General features: G+C 33.7%; 2 protein-coding genes, 1 long non-coding RNA gene and 1 other non-coding gene across 4 annotated transcripts; 1 reads left to right on the top strand and 3 right to left on the bottom strand.

The window, feature by feature from the left end:
- Positions 1-10,528: 10,528 nt before the first annotated feature.
- TRNAI-AAU (transfer RNA isoleucine (anticodon AAU)) lies at positions 10,529-10,602 on the bottom strand. The gene has a single exon. It is a non-coding gene; the product is annotated as a tRNA-Ile (tRNA).
- A 90-nt stretch (positions 10,603-10,692) lies between these two features.
- LOC125808397 (LOB domain-containing protein 21-like) lies at positions 10,693-11,281 on the top strand. The gene has a single exon (XM_049488100.1). The coding sequence runs from the start codon at positions 10,729-10,731 to the stop codon at positions 11,257-11,259; it is 531 nt and encodes a 176-aa protein (XP_049344057.1). The 5' UTR covers positions 10,693-10,728; the 3' UTR covers positions 11,260-11,281.
- Positions 11,282-12,039: 758 nt separating this feature from the next.
- Positions 12,040-15,625, bottom strand: LOC125808401 (uncharacterized). Its single transcript, XR_007441726.1, has 3 exons — positions 15,398-15,625; positions 14,982-15,155; positions 12,040-12,103 (listed from the first exon to the last, which is right to left on the bottom strand). It is a non-coding gene; the product is annotated as an uncharacterized LOC125808401 (long non-coding RNA).
- Positions 15,626-15,796: 171 nt separating this feature from the next.
- On the bottom strand, positions 15,797-16,978 carry LOC125808392 (pentatricopeptide repeat-containing protein At3g56030, mitochondrial). The gene has a single exon (XM_049488097.1). It carries the CDS (start codon positions 16,883-16,885, stop codon positions 15,896-15,898), a length of 990 nt encoding a protein of 329 aa, XP_049344054.1. The 5' UTR covers positions 16,886-16,978; the 3' UTR covers positions 15,797-15,895.
- Between the last annotated feature and the right edge of the window lie 917 nt (positions 16,979-17,895).

Here is a 17,895-nt window from a genome sequence, read left to right as displayed (position 1 = left end):
CTTTTCAAAAGTTTATTTGGGAGAGACCTTTACTTGAAACAATTTTAAACGAACTAAAAGTGTGTTAAGTAAAAAAAACATTAAATAACGTTCTTTTTAAGAACAAGAGTTTTAATTCAGTTAATGATATAAGATCTTATTAGTATAATAAATGAACACAAAAAAATAAAGTATTAAAAGTAAACCAACATAACAAAAATAACTCATCTTTCGGGGAATCTAATTAAGTTATTTAAAGTTAAAGTTAAATAAGATTAGTCAACACATAATCAAATCATTATAAAAGTAAGAGAGCTAATGAAATTGGGCCCCTTCTTGGGCCAATTTCGCTATATTTTTAAGCTTTAATTCAATTCCCGTTTTTGGTATACAGCTGATGTATATCGGCATGTATATCGGCCCTTTTCACGTATTTCTTGCTTCCAAACACCTGTATTTCGCCTCAGCTCTGTATTTTCACGTTCTTTGACCGGTATATCAGTATTTCACTGTGTATACTGCCGTATATGGAAAACATACAGCCTGTTCTGGACTTTTCAGGCACTTAAGTTTCAATTTCCTGCCCTATTTGCTGCCTTCAACCTGTTTCGTTACTCCACGATTTAAAATGGGGAGGGGGCTGACTCGAGGAAAACTGTTGGATTTGATCCAACAAGACGATGCGAGGAGGAAAGGGAGTCCCAAATCAAACTCGGTACAAAGAGATTCATGCAAGGAAATGAACAATAAGGATTAGAATGATGATTTAAAAAAAAATCAAATTGTTCATGGCTAATGATAAGAGACACATTATCAGAAGAATTTAATAAGCTATAACAAAATGAATTAATACATTAAGTTTAAACATTTACAAGTAACGAGTCAAGCATTTGTCAAGGTAGAAACAAACATAGATGCTGGACATGTGTATGGAGACCCATGCATACAAAATATTTAAGACTCCATCAAATAAATTAAAGGAACTTTTAACGTATATGAGGACAAATGAATTAACATCTATTCAAGCCTATCACCATATTGTAACAAAATAAACATGACTCACATGAACCGAGGCAAGGCAAAAAATTTCCAATTAGACATATAACTCTAATAAAAAAAAAAAATTCTAAACTATACATGTAACTCTAATATAAACAAAGAGCTGGAAAAAAAATCAAGGTTGCATATTTATTAGGTAGCATATATAGAGCACCTTGAATTCAACAACATTTGTAATGCAAGTGCTAATATCACAATGTCATTCACATATCCTGGACTAAAAACGAGAATGATTTGGAGGCAAAATACTACTAACAAAAAAAAATTCAGCCACCAACACCAACATATTTAAACAATTGAACTAAAAGAAACAAAACAGAATGGTGCTTTCGACCTCATACCAAGGATGTAGGGACTGTGGAACAACCATAACTTAGAACACGTGTAAGAAAGCAACTCATATTCGAACTAAAATTAACTAAGAACGAGCTATAAAGAAAAACACAAAGAAATCTAATTCTTATGCTAGCAGATGCGGAATACAAGCAACAACTTTCACGAATAGTTCAACGGGATGCTCATATAGGCAGCCACTAGACACAAAAGATATCATCAACATGCTTTCATATCCAAATTATACACCATTTATTAACTCAAAGCTGATTAAATTAATGCCAAAAGAAGCTAGAAGTTGAAGTAGTTGTAAAAAAAAAAAAAAAAAAAAAATGATTTAATGCTACACAAGATAACTCAAATAATTACAAATTTGAATAGACTACAAATATGGAGGAATAACTTAAACGAGAGAACATAATCGTATTGTAATGGAATACAGGGATATTCAATCATTTCACATAGATTTAATGCATATGCAAGTCATCTGGACAACCACATGCCGACAACATCAAGGACATAGTCATTGACTCAAAACGGTCATATATGCAATCCATCTATAATAACCATATATGAGCAATCAACGCCTAAGATAGCAATATTAGAACTGGCCGACAACAAATAGAAATCCAAGGTGTCAACGCATTAGATTTAGTAATCAAGTTCAAAGATATGCACTTTTACTATATATATATTTTTTAAAGCTACCGGAAACAATATTCAAACGACTAATGCCAAACACGATTTCAATGAACAAAACATAATTAAGCGCCAACATAAACACTGAAATAAAGAGAAGATTACCTTTTGCCGAGCAACATTCCGGGACAGCGAGCTTAACGATGATGCGGCTTTCACCACGAACTTAGAATATAAATGACAAGCTTAGAAAACCTGAGCGGCAATCTTCTCGGAATTTTTGAATCAGAGAACTAGACATACAAATCTATATGTAGAAGTGACTATTGCTAAGCTCAAAACAAAAACCTCCCTTTTTTTTTCCCTCTCAACACAGTCAGAAAAAGATCTTAAATAGATCAAGAATAGGGTTGATTTTTGGGTAAAATTCGTTTGAATTTTGAATCTTCTCGTTCCTTTTTGAGGCAATAGTAAGAGTAATAGGGAGTTGTTGTTGCTCTGAAACTCCGAAAAGGGGGAAGATGGGGACGATTGGACGTGATAATGACATACGTATGGGCGGATACTGTCACGCCGGGATTTACTGTTGGATTTCCGGGTTTGCCGGGACTTCCACGTGAAGAAGACGGTATGGGCAGTGGGGTCGGGGTACTGTTGAAATCGATGGTTTGTAGTGAGGAAGATGAAGTCAGGGCGGTGGGGCTACTGTAGGGTCGTTTTGGTCGCTGTTGTTGTTGTATTGTAAGGGGAATTAAGGGGAAAATGGGATGGGTCGGGTCAAAGAGGAAAAGGGTTGGGTCGGCTGGTTGGGCATTGTTAGTGTTGGGTTTGGTTGTAAGAATATTGGGTTGCTGATTGTTGGAAGTGGGATAGTGAAATGGCCCCAAATTGCCTAAAAGAGAGTTGAAGAAATTGGTTGGATTGAAATTGAGAAATCAGCCCAATTTTTTATGTCAAAAATGAATTAAGGATAAGGTGAGAAAGTGGCTAGCATTGGAATTACACAATAGCCAAATGAATTTCAATTGGTGAATTTGATTAAAATTTAAACAAGATGAGTTAACATAAATTAATTAATGAGCTTCTTAATTTCAACGAAATAAAAAAAAATATAATGAATTTAATTATAAACTAATTAATTCGATTACAAAACTAATTAACTCGAAATTATAGCTATAACTTAAAGCAAATTAATAAAATATTTAACTAAAATGTAAAATCTTTTGTGATCATTTTCAAATATTTATAAAATAGCGTGATTGCAAAATATACATACTTATTATTAAAAAGTGATAAAAATACTTTAAAAAAATAACTTGAAAGTATTTTGAATTTCATAAAACTTATTAACTCAAAACTATAACCATCCCTAATATTTATAATTTATTTTTATTTTTATTTTTTTTGACGATTTTCGAATAATCATAAAATATACTAATTATATACATAATTATGTAAAACATATATATCATCTAAAATTTATGAAAGGTGACAAACTATTTAAAAATCTTGCAAACTATATTATTATTATTATTATTTATTTAATTTTATTATTATTATTATTATTTAGAAATTTTATAAAACTAATAATTTTAAATCGTTTGACATTGGAGAAGCTCGAAATGATTAATTTATATTGTGGAGGGTCAAAATTGGGTGTCAACAATTAGTTTATTTTAAAATAAAAAGGATATTATAGACTTTTTAATTTCTTGGCCAAATTTTCTGGTCATTTAGCATTGCCCAATATAATTCATCATTTTTTAAAAGAGTTATTCAAGGTAGTATATGAAAAAAGAGTTACGTTGAAACAAAATGAATAATAGATATAAAAAAATATAAAAAATGTGTCTAATAAATTTAAACAAAAACGAATTAAAAAGAAGAAATGGAATAAAAGGAAAAGATAATGAAAAAGAAGAAGAAAGTCCTAACCCCAAAAGTTCCATTTTCCAAAGCATTAAAAGAGGGGGGGGGGGGGGAGAAATGTTGTCCATGGGATTCGAACCCGTTAGGGGAATTTCTTGAACCATTAACCACTGAGCCAAGCCTCCACTTTGTTTTCAAGAATTTGACGCTATATCTACAGTGTAAGTTTTTGACGAGGGGGTTCGGGTGAATCCCCTACGGTCCACCTAGGTCCGCCCCCTGTATCCACGAGACACTAGTTGTATATGAGATACACGTATATAGCATCTGTCCCCTCTCTCGCCAAACTCTCGCTCGCCTCTCTCCTCTCTAAAACTCTTGCTAAGAATTGTAATTGGATAAACTATAACTATGTCTCATAATTATGGTCCAAACTATATTTATTTATGAAATTTCTCATAGTCTTACCATGACAACATTTTCTATGGACTATATGTTGGGCTCAATGTGCTTGAGTATTCCGAAATTCAGCCCATACTTTATTAGTGGCATGGCAATTCATTAAGCCACAGTCCAAACTAGACAGGTGAACCCAACTTGTACATGTCCATATTTTGTTTTCATAGGCCTGGTTTGTAAGTTTTGGTGTTTAACATTTATTTTTAAATAAATGAAGTACAACAAATTAAAGATATTAATGTAGGAACTTTAAGAAAAAAGAAATACTAGAAACTAATCAAACTACAGAGGTTGACACAACCCTTCATTGAAAAGTAGTACTTTGATTTTTAGGTTTGATTTGATATCCAAACGTGTTTAGAACACACGTTTGGTTATCTTTTTGCATATGTGAATCATAATTAATTTACAATTGGTAAAAGAAAAGTTTTTGTGATGAGTGGTGAAAGCTTAGTGAGGAGTTTGAGATGACACATTGTGGACCTATCCTCATGGTTTGGTTGGCAAAACGACAATCATTATTTTGACACTTTCTTCACAAGTGGGGTTTTTATTTTGGAGTAGCCATTATCTTTGAAGTGACTATTGTCTTGTTCTTCTCCTTTCACCCCTTGTTGAGGTGACTATTTTTCCTAATTTTTCTTTTATGTTTACATATCAATCATTCCATTTTCTCTTATTATTGGATTATTAATCATGTAAATTGTATTCCATCCGTTTCAATGGTTTGTTAGAGTTTAAGAAATTAACACTATGTTAAAAATAATCTTTAACGGCAATAACTTAATTATAACTTTTAGCGGCAATTAGTACTCTTTGTATATGTTTATTCCTAGAAGTTGAATCCGAAACATGTAGTTAAATATAACTAAGACGGTCACTCCACCGTAAAAAAAAAACTATTTAAATTAAAGACTTAGAATTAAAGAAAATCTCAAGAATGCAATTGTGTCATAGAATTGCATCGTTTATATATGCATAATAATGTTTACTAGAAAAGAAATGCAAAAAAGGAAATTCGAATGCCAAATGTCTCTTTATCGAGGGAAGTAAAATGGGGCCTTTTTAAAGTTAAGTTAGTTCAAAGCGTGCATATTGATAGACGATTACGACGTATATTGAAGTGGGATAGAACTGATTTTTCTTTTAAGAAAATAACTGCACATCAACAGCAAATATTAGGATAGGAGGTGGGGCATGAAATCACCAAAATACTTATTACTTACCTACTCATACTTAGGGTAGTTTGGTATAGATAGTTTCGATGTGAGTTATGTGGGTATTACATTCTGTAAAAGTAATATTATGTTTGATAAACCGCAAAATTAATGCATGTATAAGTTATGAGAGAATCTATATATACATTTTTATGCAGAATAGAAGGTGAAATAACTAACACATGAACTAATTCATATATACATAACCAATATCTGCATAAAATGATACATAGATTTTCTTATAATCAATCCCTTTGAACTAAATCATGATATTATCTAATGTTGAGGTAAAAATATAGTCTAATATGTTCAAAAAGATATTGTGAATAGTATTTCAAAAGAAAGTGTATCTCATTTCAGAGATTCAACAAAAATGTGTTCTTTCTCTACTTTAAAGTAATTGGCATTTTTTCTTTCTTCTACCAATTTCTACTAAAAAAATTTGTTGAATTTGGAAAATACAACTTTATCGATGAAATTTAAGGATATTCAAGCTGAAAATTCCTGTGTATTTTATGTGATTAATTTCAATAATTTCCCAACAATATAATTAGTATAGGTAGATGGACTTCAGTTATCTAACCTAATTTACTTGGGTAAAATAGAACTACAGAGTATAGTTGACCCTATCAAAATTTGCTTTTTATCTCCAATTTTGTACATCTAAATATAAAAGATGTTAAGGAGGAAACCCCATCTTCCTATTTCCAAACATGAGATTCAAAAAGAAATTAAGGGTGTTTGAAAAATATTTTTCTCAAAAACAGGTGAGTTTTTTTCCCCTTATTTTTTGGTATTGTAATGATCCACGTCATCGTTTTGTTCTTTTGGATTCTTTCCCCAGTTTGAACCTTTTTGTAGTTTCATTATGTTGTTTATGACTTGTGAGTTGCAAGAATGGGCAGCATAATTTCTGAGGTGGTAAGACGCATTTAGGGGAAGATTTTCAATTTCGAAAGTTGATCAGGAGTCGGAAAGTTTGACCCAAATCAACATTCTGAATTAACAAAGTTGATTTTGAGTTCTTACGATTTCATTAGGTTTAAAGATACATATAAAATAAACAAGTAATATTAAGAATAAGGAATAAAAACACATCTAAACTATAGTGAAATTACCAATTACAAACTTAAATTATGCAAACGTCCTACTATCCGCTGAACTTATTCTTTTTAATATTTTTACCTTTTTCAATAATGACCTGGTAAAGAAAGTAAGTTAGAACTTAGACATGTGCCTACAGACGTCTATATAAGATGAGAAAATATATATTCCCTAATATGTCCAATATTCCTGCTGCAGTATGATGAGAGGCTATATATTCCTCAAAATATCCACTCTTTTTTGTGAATCAACATAATTATCCATTTATGTACAAATATTATTTATTTATTTGCACTTGTAATTTCATCAAGATTTGAAGAGATCTAAGGATTATTAATTGAGTGCATAGCAAACGCTATAATTATACACAAATTTTGGGTACAAAGGGTCGTTTTATTGGGAACAAGTTATTTCAGGATTAGCTATCATGCGATTATTTATTCTGAGATAACTTATTTCATCACTATGGTATAAGTGGTGGGATAAGTTATCCCAAACATGGCAACCAAACAAGACATTATTTTATTTCATCACTATTTTCTTATCACATCACTATTTATTTTATCCCTTACACCAACTGACTAGATTTTTATCCCTTACACCAACCGACTAGAGGGTAATTTACTTCCTCTTAAATTACCTAACTGATACCGTACTTTAGTCAGTCAAGTACGTTAGGATGGTAGCTAGTTAGGAGTTAGTTAATTAGTACTCAATTCTAATCCATATTAACTGAATTTTTGAGACTTTTTTCATTGTTTAAAATAATTAAATTGTCCAAAGTTATGTTTGAAACTTTTTTTGTATTTGTCTTTTCATTTACTGAAGTTTTATATTTTCTAGGTGTTAAATTACACTACTTCAAAATGAATGCGCTCTTAGAAAGGAATAGAGCATTGAATATACATTTTTACAGTACATTATTTATAATGAGATGAATACTCCTCACTGTTTCTTTTTTTTTGACAAAGAATTTCTAATAACAGTGAAACTTTTGAGCTTCAATGCTAGCTCGTTGTCAATGGCTAAAATGAGAGGAGGTTATTTATTTTACCAAGACGAAACCAGCTTTAATTTTGATTAATTTGGACCCTTACATGACAAATACATAAGGAGTATATGAGTTTTAAGCTGATTGATAGGCGCTCTTATAACATACAATTACTAGATCATATTGAAATTTGAAGGGGTAAAAATACTGTATTTTTTATTTTTAAAAAAAGTCTAGGAAGATCATAGCTAGGAGCCTAGGACTACCACAACAAAGTTTAGATGTGTAACTAACAATTTCACTATAGTTCAAGTGAATTATAATATGAAGACTGCAAAATGATGGCGTGAGGCTCAATTTATGTCAAAGATAGCTTGAAAACGCATACGCACCAGAAGAAGCCAACTCTTGGCTTTGATGGCGAATAAATGTCGATCAAATCTCTAGAAACTATCTTGAAGAATAATTTCCCACTTTCCTAATTTCTTTTGGAAATAATTCCATGATTGAAATATTAATAATATTACCTCCCAAAAACAATTGTAATTATTTGATATACACCTTTTTTATATTGAAAATCCAATCTTTTGTAACTACATTAGGAAAGTAAAGTCTAATTAATCCAATACTTAAAAGCTACCAAACAAAGTAGTGATAAAAGAATCTTCAAATGTGTGGGTTTGACGTCCTGAGTAAAATGATATAATGCTCAAATAATGTTGTAAAGCAACTTATGTGGTAGAAAAGAAATACAATAGACTTCTTGAGACAAATCATTTCTTAGTAAATACTGGTGATCGATATGATATGATAATGACAGACTTAATTAAGTTTATCATCTTGGCTGGATAGCATCATCACACCTACCATGTTTGATTTAACTCAATCGACATTTAATACATATACATGTGAGAGTAGGGGCGTTCAAAGCAAAAGCGAAAAATCAAATTGAATCGATAACAATATATTTAGTATAATTCCATAAGTAAAGGTTTGAGGAGATCGACACTATAACAAAAATAACTTTTAGCGGCAATAAATAGACACATTAATAAAAAGCGCTAAAATTTTTACAGGCATTAGTTAAGTGTCATTACATTCAATGTCGCTAAGGTCTTTAGGGACATATACAAAGAGTGTTATTGCCGCTAAAAATACATATTTAGCGGCAATTGAGCTATCGCCGCTAAAGATCATTTTTGATGTATTAATATATATATATATATATATGCAACTTTCTATTAAGAGAAATAAATGATTTTCGATTAACCTTGGCTCAAATAAAACAAAGCATATCAAAAATAGATTTAATGTTTTTTTTTTATTTTGGTTTTGTATTTTTTTTAATGAAAACTTTGACAATATTGATTTTGTTTGGTATTAATCTACGAAAGGTCAAATCGAACCTAATATATCTTGTTCTTAAGATGTTCAACATATACTTTTTTCGAAGAAAATTATTTGTTTTGTTTTTTTAAAAAAAAAACATATGTACTACGTCTTAGGGGTTATGTTCAGTATACAACTTTTCTATGTTTGGTTAGTCATTCAAATTGTTGAAAAATATTTTCTCTAAAAAAATAAGTTTCTTTAAAATGAGAAAAATATAATGTCTTTAGTAGAATAGTAGAAATATATAGCAAAACAAATACTACAAGTGATATTTCATATTAATTGTGTCTTCCAACACATTATACCCACCAAATATTCACTTATCCGTGTAGCCCTTAATCCCACCACCTCTAGTATGTGCAGCGAAGAGCTGATTATAGTTTCCTAATTGTAATGTCTCAGCTAGAGATGGAAATGCAAATCATTATCAATGTGTGTCAAAATTATTTATAAATATTTTTAAAATAATATTTTTTAATTTACGTATCAAAAAATAAGTAAGAAATTAACTATCCTATAAAATACTTTCCCTCTTCCCAAACTCAACCCTAAAGTCTGAATTCAACGCGTGCCATTATCTTTATAAAAAAATAAGTTCATCCAGATAAGATAAAAAGTTTGGTATGCTTCTTGGTCTATAATCTTTACATGTGTTAATACTATATAAGTTCCGTCTTAACCAAATTATAAAGTAGTACTTCCTCGGGCACGGCTTATATGACTTACTCTTTTTTTTTTGTTAATCCCAAAAGAAAGATCTAATTTATATTTTGTAACAATCTGACTTTAAAATATTTATTGTACGATATTCTTAATGAAATGATTTAGTCACACACAAACATCTATCACTAATTTTAGATCATAAGTTTCAAAAATCTTTCTTTTTAAATTTTGTGTCAAGTTAAATTAACTTGTATAAAATAAGATGGAAGGTGTAATAAATTACTACTACTTGATAAGATATTTGAAGATTATGATTTGTTGGAATAAAAATAAAGATCCTGAGAATTTGGAGACATGTTCACTTTTATTCCTTTCAAACTCAATCAAATGCAATTCACTTCTTTGAATCTTTGTGTAGCTAGCTATAGGTATTAGGTTTCCATCTTCTCTACATATAGGGTTTCCTATTTTTGTGAAATCTCTCATCTTTCATAATCAATTGTTGTAACATCTCATCTTTATTTGGGGGATTTAATCAACATGTCCCATCCTTCACCCTCAACATATCAAAGGTGTATACTGTATAGTAGTAGTTTTTTTTTTTTTTTTTTGTTGCTTTTTCCTTGAACTATCATATCCCATGTTATTTCTTCGAGACACACATACCCCATCTTTAACTATTTCTCTTCCACTACCCCTTTTATTTGTCAGTAAAAGGGATCAGTATTCCAGCTACTAACACTTTTTTTTATTCCTTTTAACAGAGAAAAGAAAAGAATATAATCAAAGTTGATCATTTTCAGTAATGAAAATAATATAATTTTGGCCCATGCAGGTCTCGAACCTGCGACCTTCGCGTTATTAGCACGACGCTCTAACCAACTGAGCTAATGGGCCAATTTGTTAGTACAGTAATGAATAGTTTATATATTTGGTATAAGGCATTGGTGAGGAACCAACCCTATAAAAGAAGAACCAAAGTTGTGTGGAACTGAAGTTTTTTGAAAAAAAGGGGAGGTAGCCATGAAAAGTAATGAGCCACGTTCAAGTTCTTCTTGTGCAGCTTGTAAGTTCTTGAAGAGAAGGTGCACAACCACTTGCCAATTTGCGCCATATTTCCGATCAGACGAGCCGAAGAAGTTTGCTAATGTACACAAGGTGTTTGGAGCTAGCAACGTGATCAAGATCCTGAATGAAGTGCCACAAGACCAACGAGAGGACACTGTCAACTCGCTGGTCTACGAGGCTGAGGTGAGACTTAGAGACCCGGTTTACGGTTGCATTGGAGCTATAGCATCTTTGCAGAGGAAGATGGTGGAGCTACAACATGATCTGATGGTTACTAAAGCACATCTTGCTTACTATGAAGCCAAGCCCAGTAGCACAACTTCTAATTGTTCACTCTTGGATTATGATCCTCTTAATGTTAATATCAATACGCCTTCTTTTTTTGCGGACACTTCTGGTGGATTCTTGGATAGCTTCAGCCAGAATACCTTTGCCATGGACCAAACTGGATCCAACAATGAATTTGGTCAATTTCCATTTCCATGATCCTTCTCTATTTAATGTACGTTTACGCATTTCCTTATATATATATATATATATATATATAAGAGGAAGAGCGGCTCATTAAAGGTAAATTTCTTCGATTTTGTACATTGTTGATGGTGGATTTGCCTGGTAAATGAAAGACTAATTTATAAGCTATTTGCTTCAATAGCCACATTATCATCTTTAGTATACTTGGAGGTTGAAAGGCCCAACGAAAAACGTACAAAATTTCAAAAACCACTGGTGCTTTGAGCCCATTTTCATTTTCTAAAAAGAAGAAAAGAGTAAACCAAACTCCACAAAATCACAAGGATATATTTTGAGCTATAGTACAGATATGATGGATACAGAAGCACTATACCGAGAGCTAATTCAATGCGATCAATGACAAATTGACAATCAACAAATTTGTGAAGTATGGTTATACATCAACTTTGATTTCTAATCTTGATTTATACAGATTCCGTATACAAACTACGTTATGATGATAATCTAGTAGCACTTAACATACTGCAATAACAGAAAAAATTATGAAGTATTTCTTAGATATTTGATAACTGAAGCTCCACAGAAATAACTCCACGACTATCCAGCAGCTACTGAGAAGTATACCAGTTAGCTGCTGGTATAAAGATGACAGTTCTTTTATGGTGTGCCTGAAACTCCATCCCAACTTGTTCGTTGTTATTTTATCCAGTAATATGCCCGCCATGTGATAGAATCCTGCCAAGCTTCAGTACTCAGCCACAGCAACGATACGACAGGAAACAGGCAAACTACGGCATCAGTTTTTTTCCTCAGAGATAACAACCATGCTGTCAATTCCTTGCCAGCATGCAATGACCTGTTTGATGGAGCAAAGAGGAGAAGTATAAGTGCAGGCATTAATCATCCATCAGAGATGAGACTCAAGGTGAATTTTCACCCTCGAAATATCTGCTTTTTTTTACCTTACAAAATGACAAGTTATCACGCAACAATTTACAAGCAACTAAGCAAACTTCATTGATTGTCTGATGCCAATAACTACAGCTTTTTCGAAAACAAACTTAAAATTGAAATATATAGCAACATTAACAATATCATTGAGAATTGCTTACTTATCCAACTGCCAATCATTAGGTAAAAACAGGAAAGGTTGAAGATCTTACCACCAATCCAAAAACAAGTGGAAGTTTAAAAAGGGCACACAGAGAAATACTTCATACTATGTCCCTTGTGCAAGCAAGAGACAAGGAAAGAAGGAGAATCCTATGCTCAAAAAGTGGTACAAAGTACCACTGCGCCTTTTCAGGTACAAACACATAATCTCATACTTGCAGTAACCTGGAAATTGATATGCACAAAATGATACTAAAGATGACACAATTCTGATTACTAACTCCAGCAACTAGTTATTCTGACTAAAATCACTACTACAAAGATGGAGACCACAGCTCCGGTTCTGTGGCTTCTTTTTATTCTTTTTTTTATGACAAGGAAACTCGCAACCACTACCCTTTGGGTGCGCGCATCTATGCAATAGCTCGCGAACCATACAGGAGAAGTAACCCGCACTAGGCAATCCCGATGCGACGAGCTCGACCCAGAAGGCAAACCCAGGCAAGGGGTTTCGAACTTGAGACCTCCGGAAGTCCCAAGCCCAAACCACTGGGCCACCCCGAAGGGTTTAGTTCTGTGGCTTCTTTGAATGCAAATAAAAACTATGTTTTACCAGGATGACACTAACGAATTAATGGGGAACTCATACGGACATGAACAATGATCTTTTTTCTTTTAAGTGATGTATATTTATTTTAGTAACAAATAAAATTGATCTCACTGTCGGTTAGGTAGTAACTTCACTCCCTACAAGTTCTGATAAAAACACATGCCTCATCACAGTTGTCATACTCAACAACCAACCACATATACTAGCTTCTTCTTTTTTTAAGGAAGAACCACATTTACTAGTTTTCTGAATACTGTTCCCAAACCATACAAGGAACCGGATATTGGTATTTTCCTGATAAATAATAAAGCGACATTATTGATGCGAGAAAGCTACCAACCTTAAGGGAATGCTGGAGCAGAATTACATCCAAAATAAACTTCACAATGTGTAGAGAGCAAAAAAAGTCCACAATAACATCCGGCTCTAAACAACCACCATAGCTTTGTGGCACCAAAAACTAAGCAAGAATATACACTTGTGATTGAGATAAATGACATTATCCTTTGTAAGAATATGACACTTGTGGTCTGTCTCAACCCCAAAAGTTAGCTCATAGGAGAAGGATTGCCCAAGTCCATATAAGTAGACCACCAATCGATTCTCCAACTAATGTAGGACTCTAACCCACTCTAACACCCCTTTCACGCCTACACCCAACTAGAGCGTGGACCGGGAGCCCAAACGAGGATGAACCTGGTTATGATACCATGTAAAGATATGACACATGGGCCTAACTCGACCATAAAAGATAGCTCATGAAGGGAGGATTACCTAAGTCCATATAAGAAGACCACCATTTCATTCTCCAACCAATGTGTGACTCGAATCCACTCTAACATCCTTCTCGTCGTAAAAAATACAAGCATTTCTTTTTCTCCATATAATCCACCATACCACCACAAAAATAGACTTCATTTCTTTGGAAGATTTGGATAAGTCCAATTTATGCCAGAAGTTAAGAAATCCAGAGTATTTTCCAGTATACACAATTGGATAGCCGATAAAGGGACGCAAATTAAGCCACAACCCAATCAAGCCTCCACTTTGCTTAGACCGGTGTGGCTCTAGCAAACTCCAAATTCAGTAAAAGAATTCCTCATATCAAAGAACTACTGGTCCAGCATATACTAATAAGTAGACAGGTCATTCCCAAAAGTAAACAGAGGTAAGACTGTAAGAAGTAAAGTAGGTTGTTACAGAAACCGTGACTAAATTTGAACTGAATGGTAGAAGCAGAATTTAGAGGATAAATTTAACCATTTCTGTTCACATGAAAGCCCAAAGGCAACTTCTAAGATAATACCTCTTAGATCATGTGTATCCAGTATTTGCCAACAAGCTGGTTAGGATAAAACTGATCAATCCAAATCACGTATTCCTAGCATCAACTTTGATGGCAATCTTCAGTTTTTCTTCCCAGGGAAACAAGTACCACGCCAAAACTGAGACTTACAAGTATGAACAACATTGACATCTCAAGAAGCATCTAACATAACGAAGAATTTAAGACTGTCAAGGTTCCAGCCTTAATTGATATTTGCTCAGCTTTCATTACCCACCTTGTAAGTGCACTCATGGAGTAAAAAAACCAAACTAAGGCTCAGCCAACTCAACCCTGTAGAAATCAGGTATCACATTGAATTAACAACAAAGAATAAAAAACCATAGAGTTTAGTCAGCCAAATTGTCTGATTTACTGTTTCTGGACTTTCGAAAGTAAATAGAAGTCGCTGTGCAAAAATTTGGCAAATGAACGGAAATTATAGAGTGATAGAGCCATAGCATTGCAGCCGTTTATGCTTCCCTAAATTTAAGCTCCAGTAATTTAAGCACTAACGCCAAATGGAAAAACATGGAGAAAAATATCCTGGGATATATGACAATCTTTTAGCAAAACCATAACGAACTATATGCAGCCAAAAACCAATATCTAGCATTAATAACTGCAAACTTAAAGGGCTTATACAGTAATAAGAAACACTAAAAGGAGATAATTTTAAAGGGAAACCTTGTCACACTTGTGGGATCATAGGACTGCCCCACCTCCCTAGTATGTTGTTGTTGTTGTAAACCTTGTCACACTTCCGGTAATGTTGAAGGACAGTGATGCTTTATCTTCGCATATGATAAATTGATCATGTTCTCATTGAAAGATACAAGTCAGGTTGGTTCAACATCATTGCTGCAACATAAAATGGATATAACTAACTTGTGAGGACATGAGTTCAAAATTGGGACTTTGGGTAAATATTTACCCTTGCATGGTGTTTACACCTAACCAATTAAACCTACCAAGGTTAAGTGATTTAATGAAGTACATATGTACATTAATTACCTATCGTTAAGTGATAACTGTATATGGTCAAATACATGTCATGCATAATTGGTTAGATGTAAACACCTAGAGCCAGTAAGTTGGCTTACCGACAAGAGCAGGGTTTGCAGACAAAAGTTTCAATCTTTCAAGCTCTGATAGACCTTCGTCAACATCCTTTTAGTAGATATTTCCCTTTTCCAACTCTATTATTTGCTGCTGCTTCAAGTTCTCAGATCTTTTCATGTATCCTCTCACTTCAATGTTTACCAGAGCAAAACCTTTTTCACTATTGTATGCTTTTAGCATTCCCTTAAGGTACCTTTTTATAAACTATTGACAATGTAGGACAATGTGTTTGTAGCCACATTGTTCTTTAAAAACTGTCCATTCCAGAAAGATCTTAAATTTGGACAAATCAATCCAGTAATAAATTCTCCTTTTTGTTAATCTTTCTAACTATTTGTATCAATTAAACATTCCATTATTATGATTCAATTCATAAACTATACGTCATCGAATGAATGATCCATGAAATTTTCTTTTTAACTAACATCCAACAAAACCAAGTCTTTACATATCAAAAATGCTGCATTCATACTCAATAATTATCTCAAACCATCAGATCTAACATACAATTCATAGAAATCTTTCAATCTCGGACCCATTACCAATCTCCTTTCACTCATCTCTTTAACCAGTTTCTTAGCTTCCTCCAACTTACTCCGAGTGATCAATCTGGTCGCCAGTATTCCAAAATTTTCTGCATCCAATTTAGCATCTCTTCCTGCATAGCTCCTAACAAATTCTACTGCCTGTTCATAATAGTTATACTTCAGAAACGCTCCGATAATATGGGCGTGTGTGCAATACAATGGCGGAACCCCATCATCTAGCATCCTCCTCACCACTCCCAAAGCAGCATCCAACTTCCCTGCTCTACAGGCGCCTAAAACCAGGGCGTCGTAAGTCCTCGTATCCGCCCCCAGCTCCTCCTCCTCTATCTTTGCTAGAACACCAGCAGCTGATGCCACATTTCCAGCAAAACAATAACCAGTCAGCAGAAAATTATACGTCGTCAAATCAGGAGAAATTCCGCAGGATTTCATCACCGCCACCACTTGCCAGGCTTCTTCGAATTCCTCCTTCTTCGTCAGAGCATTAACTATGGGATGAAACGTGACATTGTTTGCTTCGTGACCTTTGCTCACCATAGCTTTGGCAACACGCATAGCCTCCGAAATGCAGTGCATCTTCGAGAGACGCGCAATGAGACAGTCGTAGGAGCTCTTTCTCGGGAAACCATTATCTAACCGAGCTATAATTTCCAATAGATCATCGAGTATGGACACATTATTAGTGGAAATGAACTTGAACGTATTGTTGGTGTTGAAGAAGCCATCGCGCGCGCGCTTGTTAAGAAGGTGATGGACAGTGGTGAAATCTCCTTCACGGCCGGCTTTGTTGATGCGTTCATCGTAGTTGGTGCAACTGGGAACGTCTGGAATCGTTGAGGAGCTGCAGATAGGGTTTTGAATAGCGAAAGAAGAGAGAAATCTTGATGATTTTAGGGTCGAGAGCTTGCGAAGTGCTAGCATTTCTAGGGTTTTTGATCAATGGAGAATTATCGATGATGTGGGAAGGGGATTCGGGTTGTAGAACCCAATGCCGTTCAATTTTGAGTGCGTTATTTTGGGCCACTTAAGGAAGGCTGTAAGCCGAAGCCCATTCACTATACACTTCGCGAGAAAAGGAAAAGGAAAAAGGAAAATTCACGTCATACACACATTTAAGAGTAAATTTTACGGGTTTTAAACGTACTTTTAAATAATTCTTACTTATAACAGTTTATTTACGGGTTATGACATATCAATTAAATTTAATTTAATTTAAAAATCAATTTCAATTTATTTAATAAATGATTAATCTGTTTATATTTTTATATTATTAATTAATAATATTTAATTAATTTGATTTCAATTCCTTTTTTAAAATTGAAATCATCAGTTACACATATTAAGGGATTTACATAGATTAGACTTCCCTGTTTACTGTTACACTCCAAACCTTCCATACCTCAATCCCACCACCCTCCACTCACGCCTATTCAAATCTACACATCATCACCCCACTACCCCACTTTCACCTTGTCTCTCCCATTTTTCTCACCAGCCAACTACACAATTTTCACAATCGTCCGTCCAATTAAGTTTTTCAACAAAATCATGTCTAAGAAACTCATTGAAACGCCTCGAAAGAGTCCCAGATTGGTTGAAGGGACTTCTACTGATGAAGTTCATGCTCCAACTTTCAATATATTAACTCAAACTTCTTGCCTAAAATTGTTGAAAATCAGGCGACGAGTGGTTCATCTCAGTTGAAGGATCGGAAAGAGAAAAAAATGAAGCAAAGAAAAGGGCGACCCAGGCAAATCAAAAGGGGAAGAAGAGGAAGGGGAAAATTGTTGAAACCCCTTCTGATTACGATTCTGATTGTGTTAGTGAAATCAAAAAGAAAAGAACATGTTTCGAATACCACCAATTATCCTACACCAAGACCACGGACAAGAAATTTGAGATAGTTGATTGCACCTTCTACTTTTTTAGAA

Source organism: Solanum verrucosum, unplaced genomic scaffold, assembly GCF_900185275.1.
Source record: "Solanum verrucosum unplaced genomic scaffold, falcon-dt-bn FXZP01000112.1, whole genome shotgun sequence".
Taxonomy (NCBI): domain Eukaryota; kingdom Viridiplantae; phylum Streptophyta; class Magnoliopsida; order Solanales; family Solanaceae; genus Solanum; species Solanum verrucosum.
This window is presented reverse-complemented; position numbering and strand designations above follow the sequence as displayed.

Excerpts from the sequence above, each read along its gene's own strand:
- LOC125808397 (XM_049488100.1), top strand. The coding sequence starts at position 10,729 with ATGAAAAGTAATGAGCCACGTTCAAGTTCTTCTTGTGCAGCTTGTAAG.
- LOC125808392 (XM_049488097.1), bottom strand. The coding sequence starts at position 16,885 with ATGCTAGCACTTCGCAAGCTCTCGACCCTAAAATCATCAAGATTTCTC.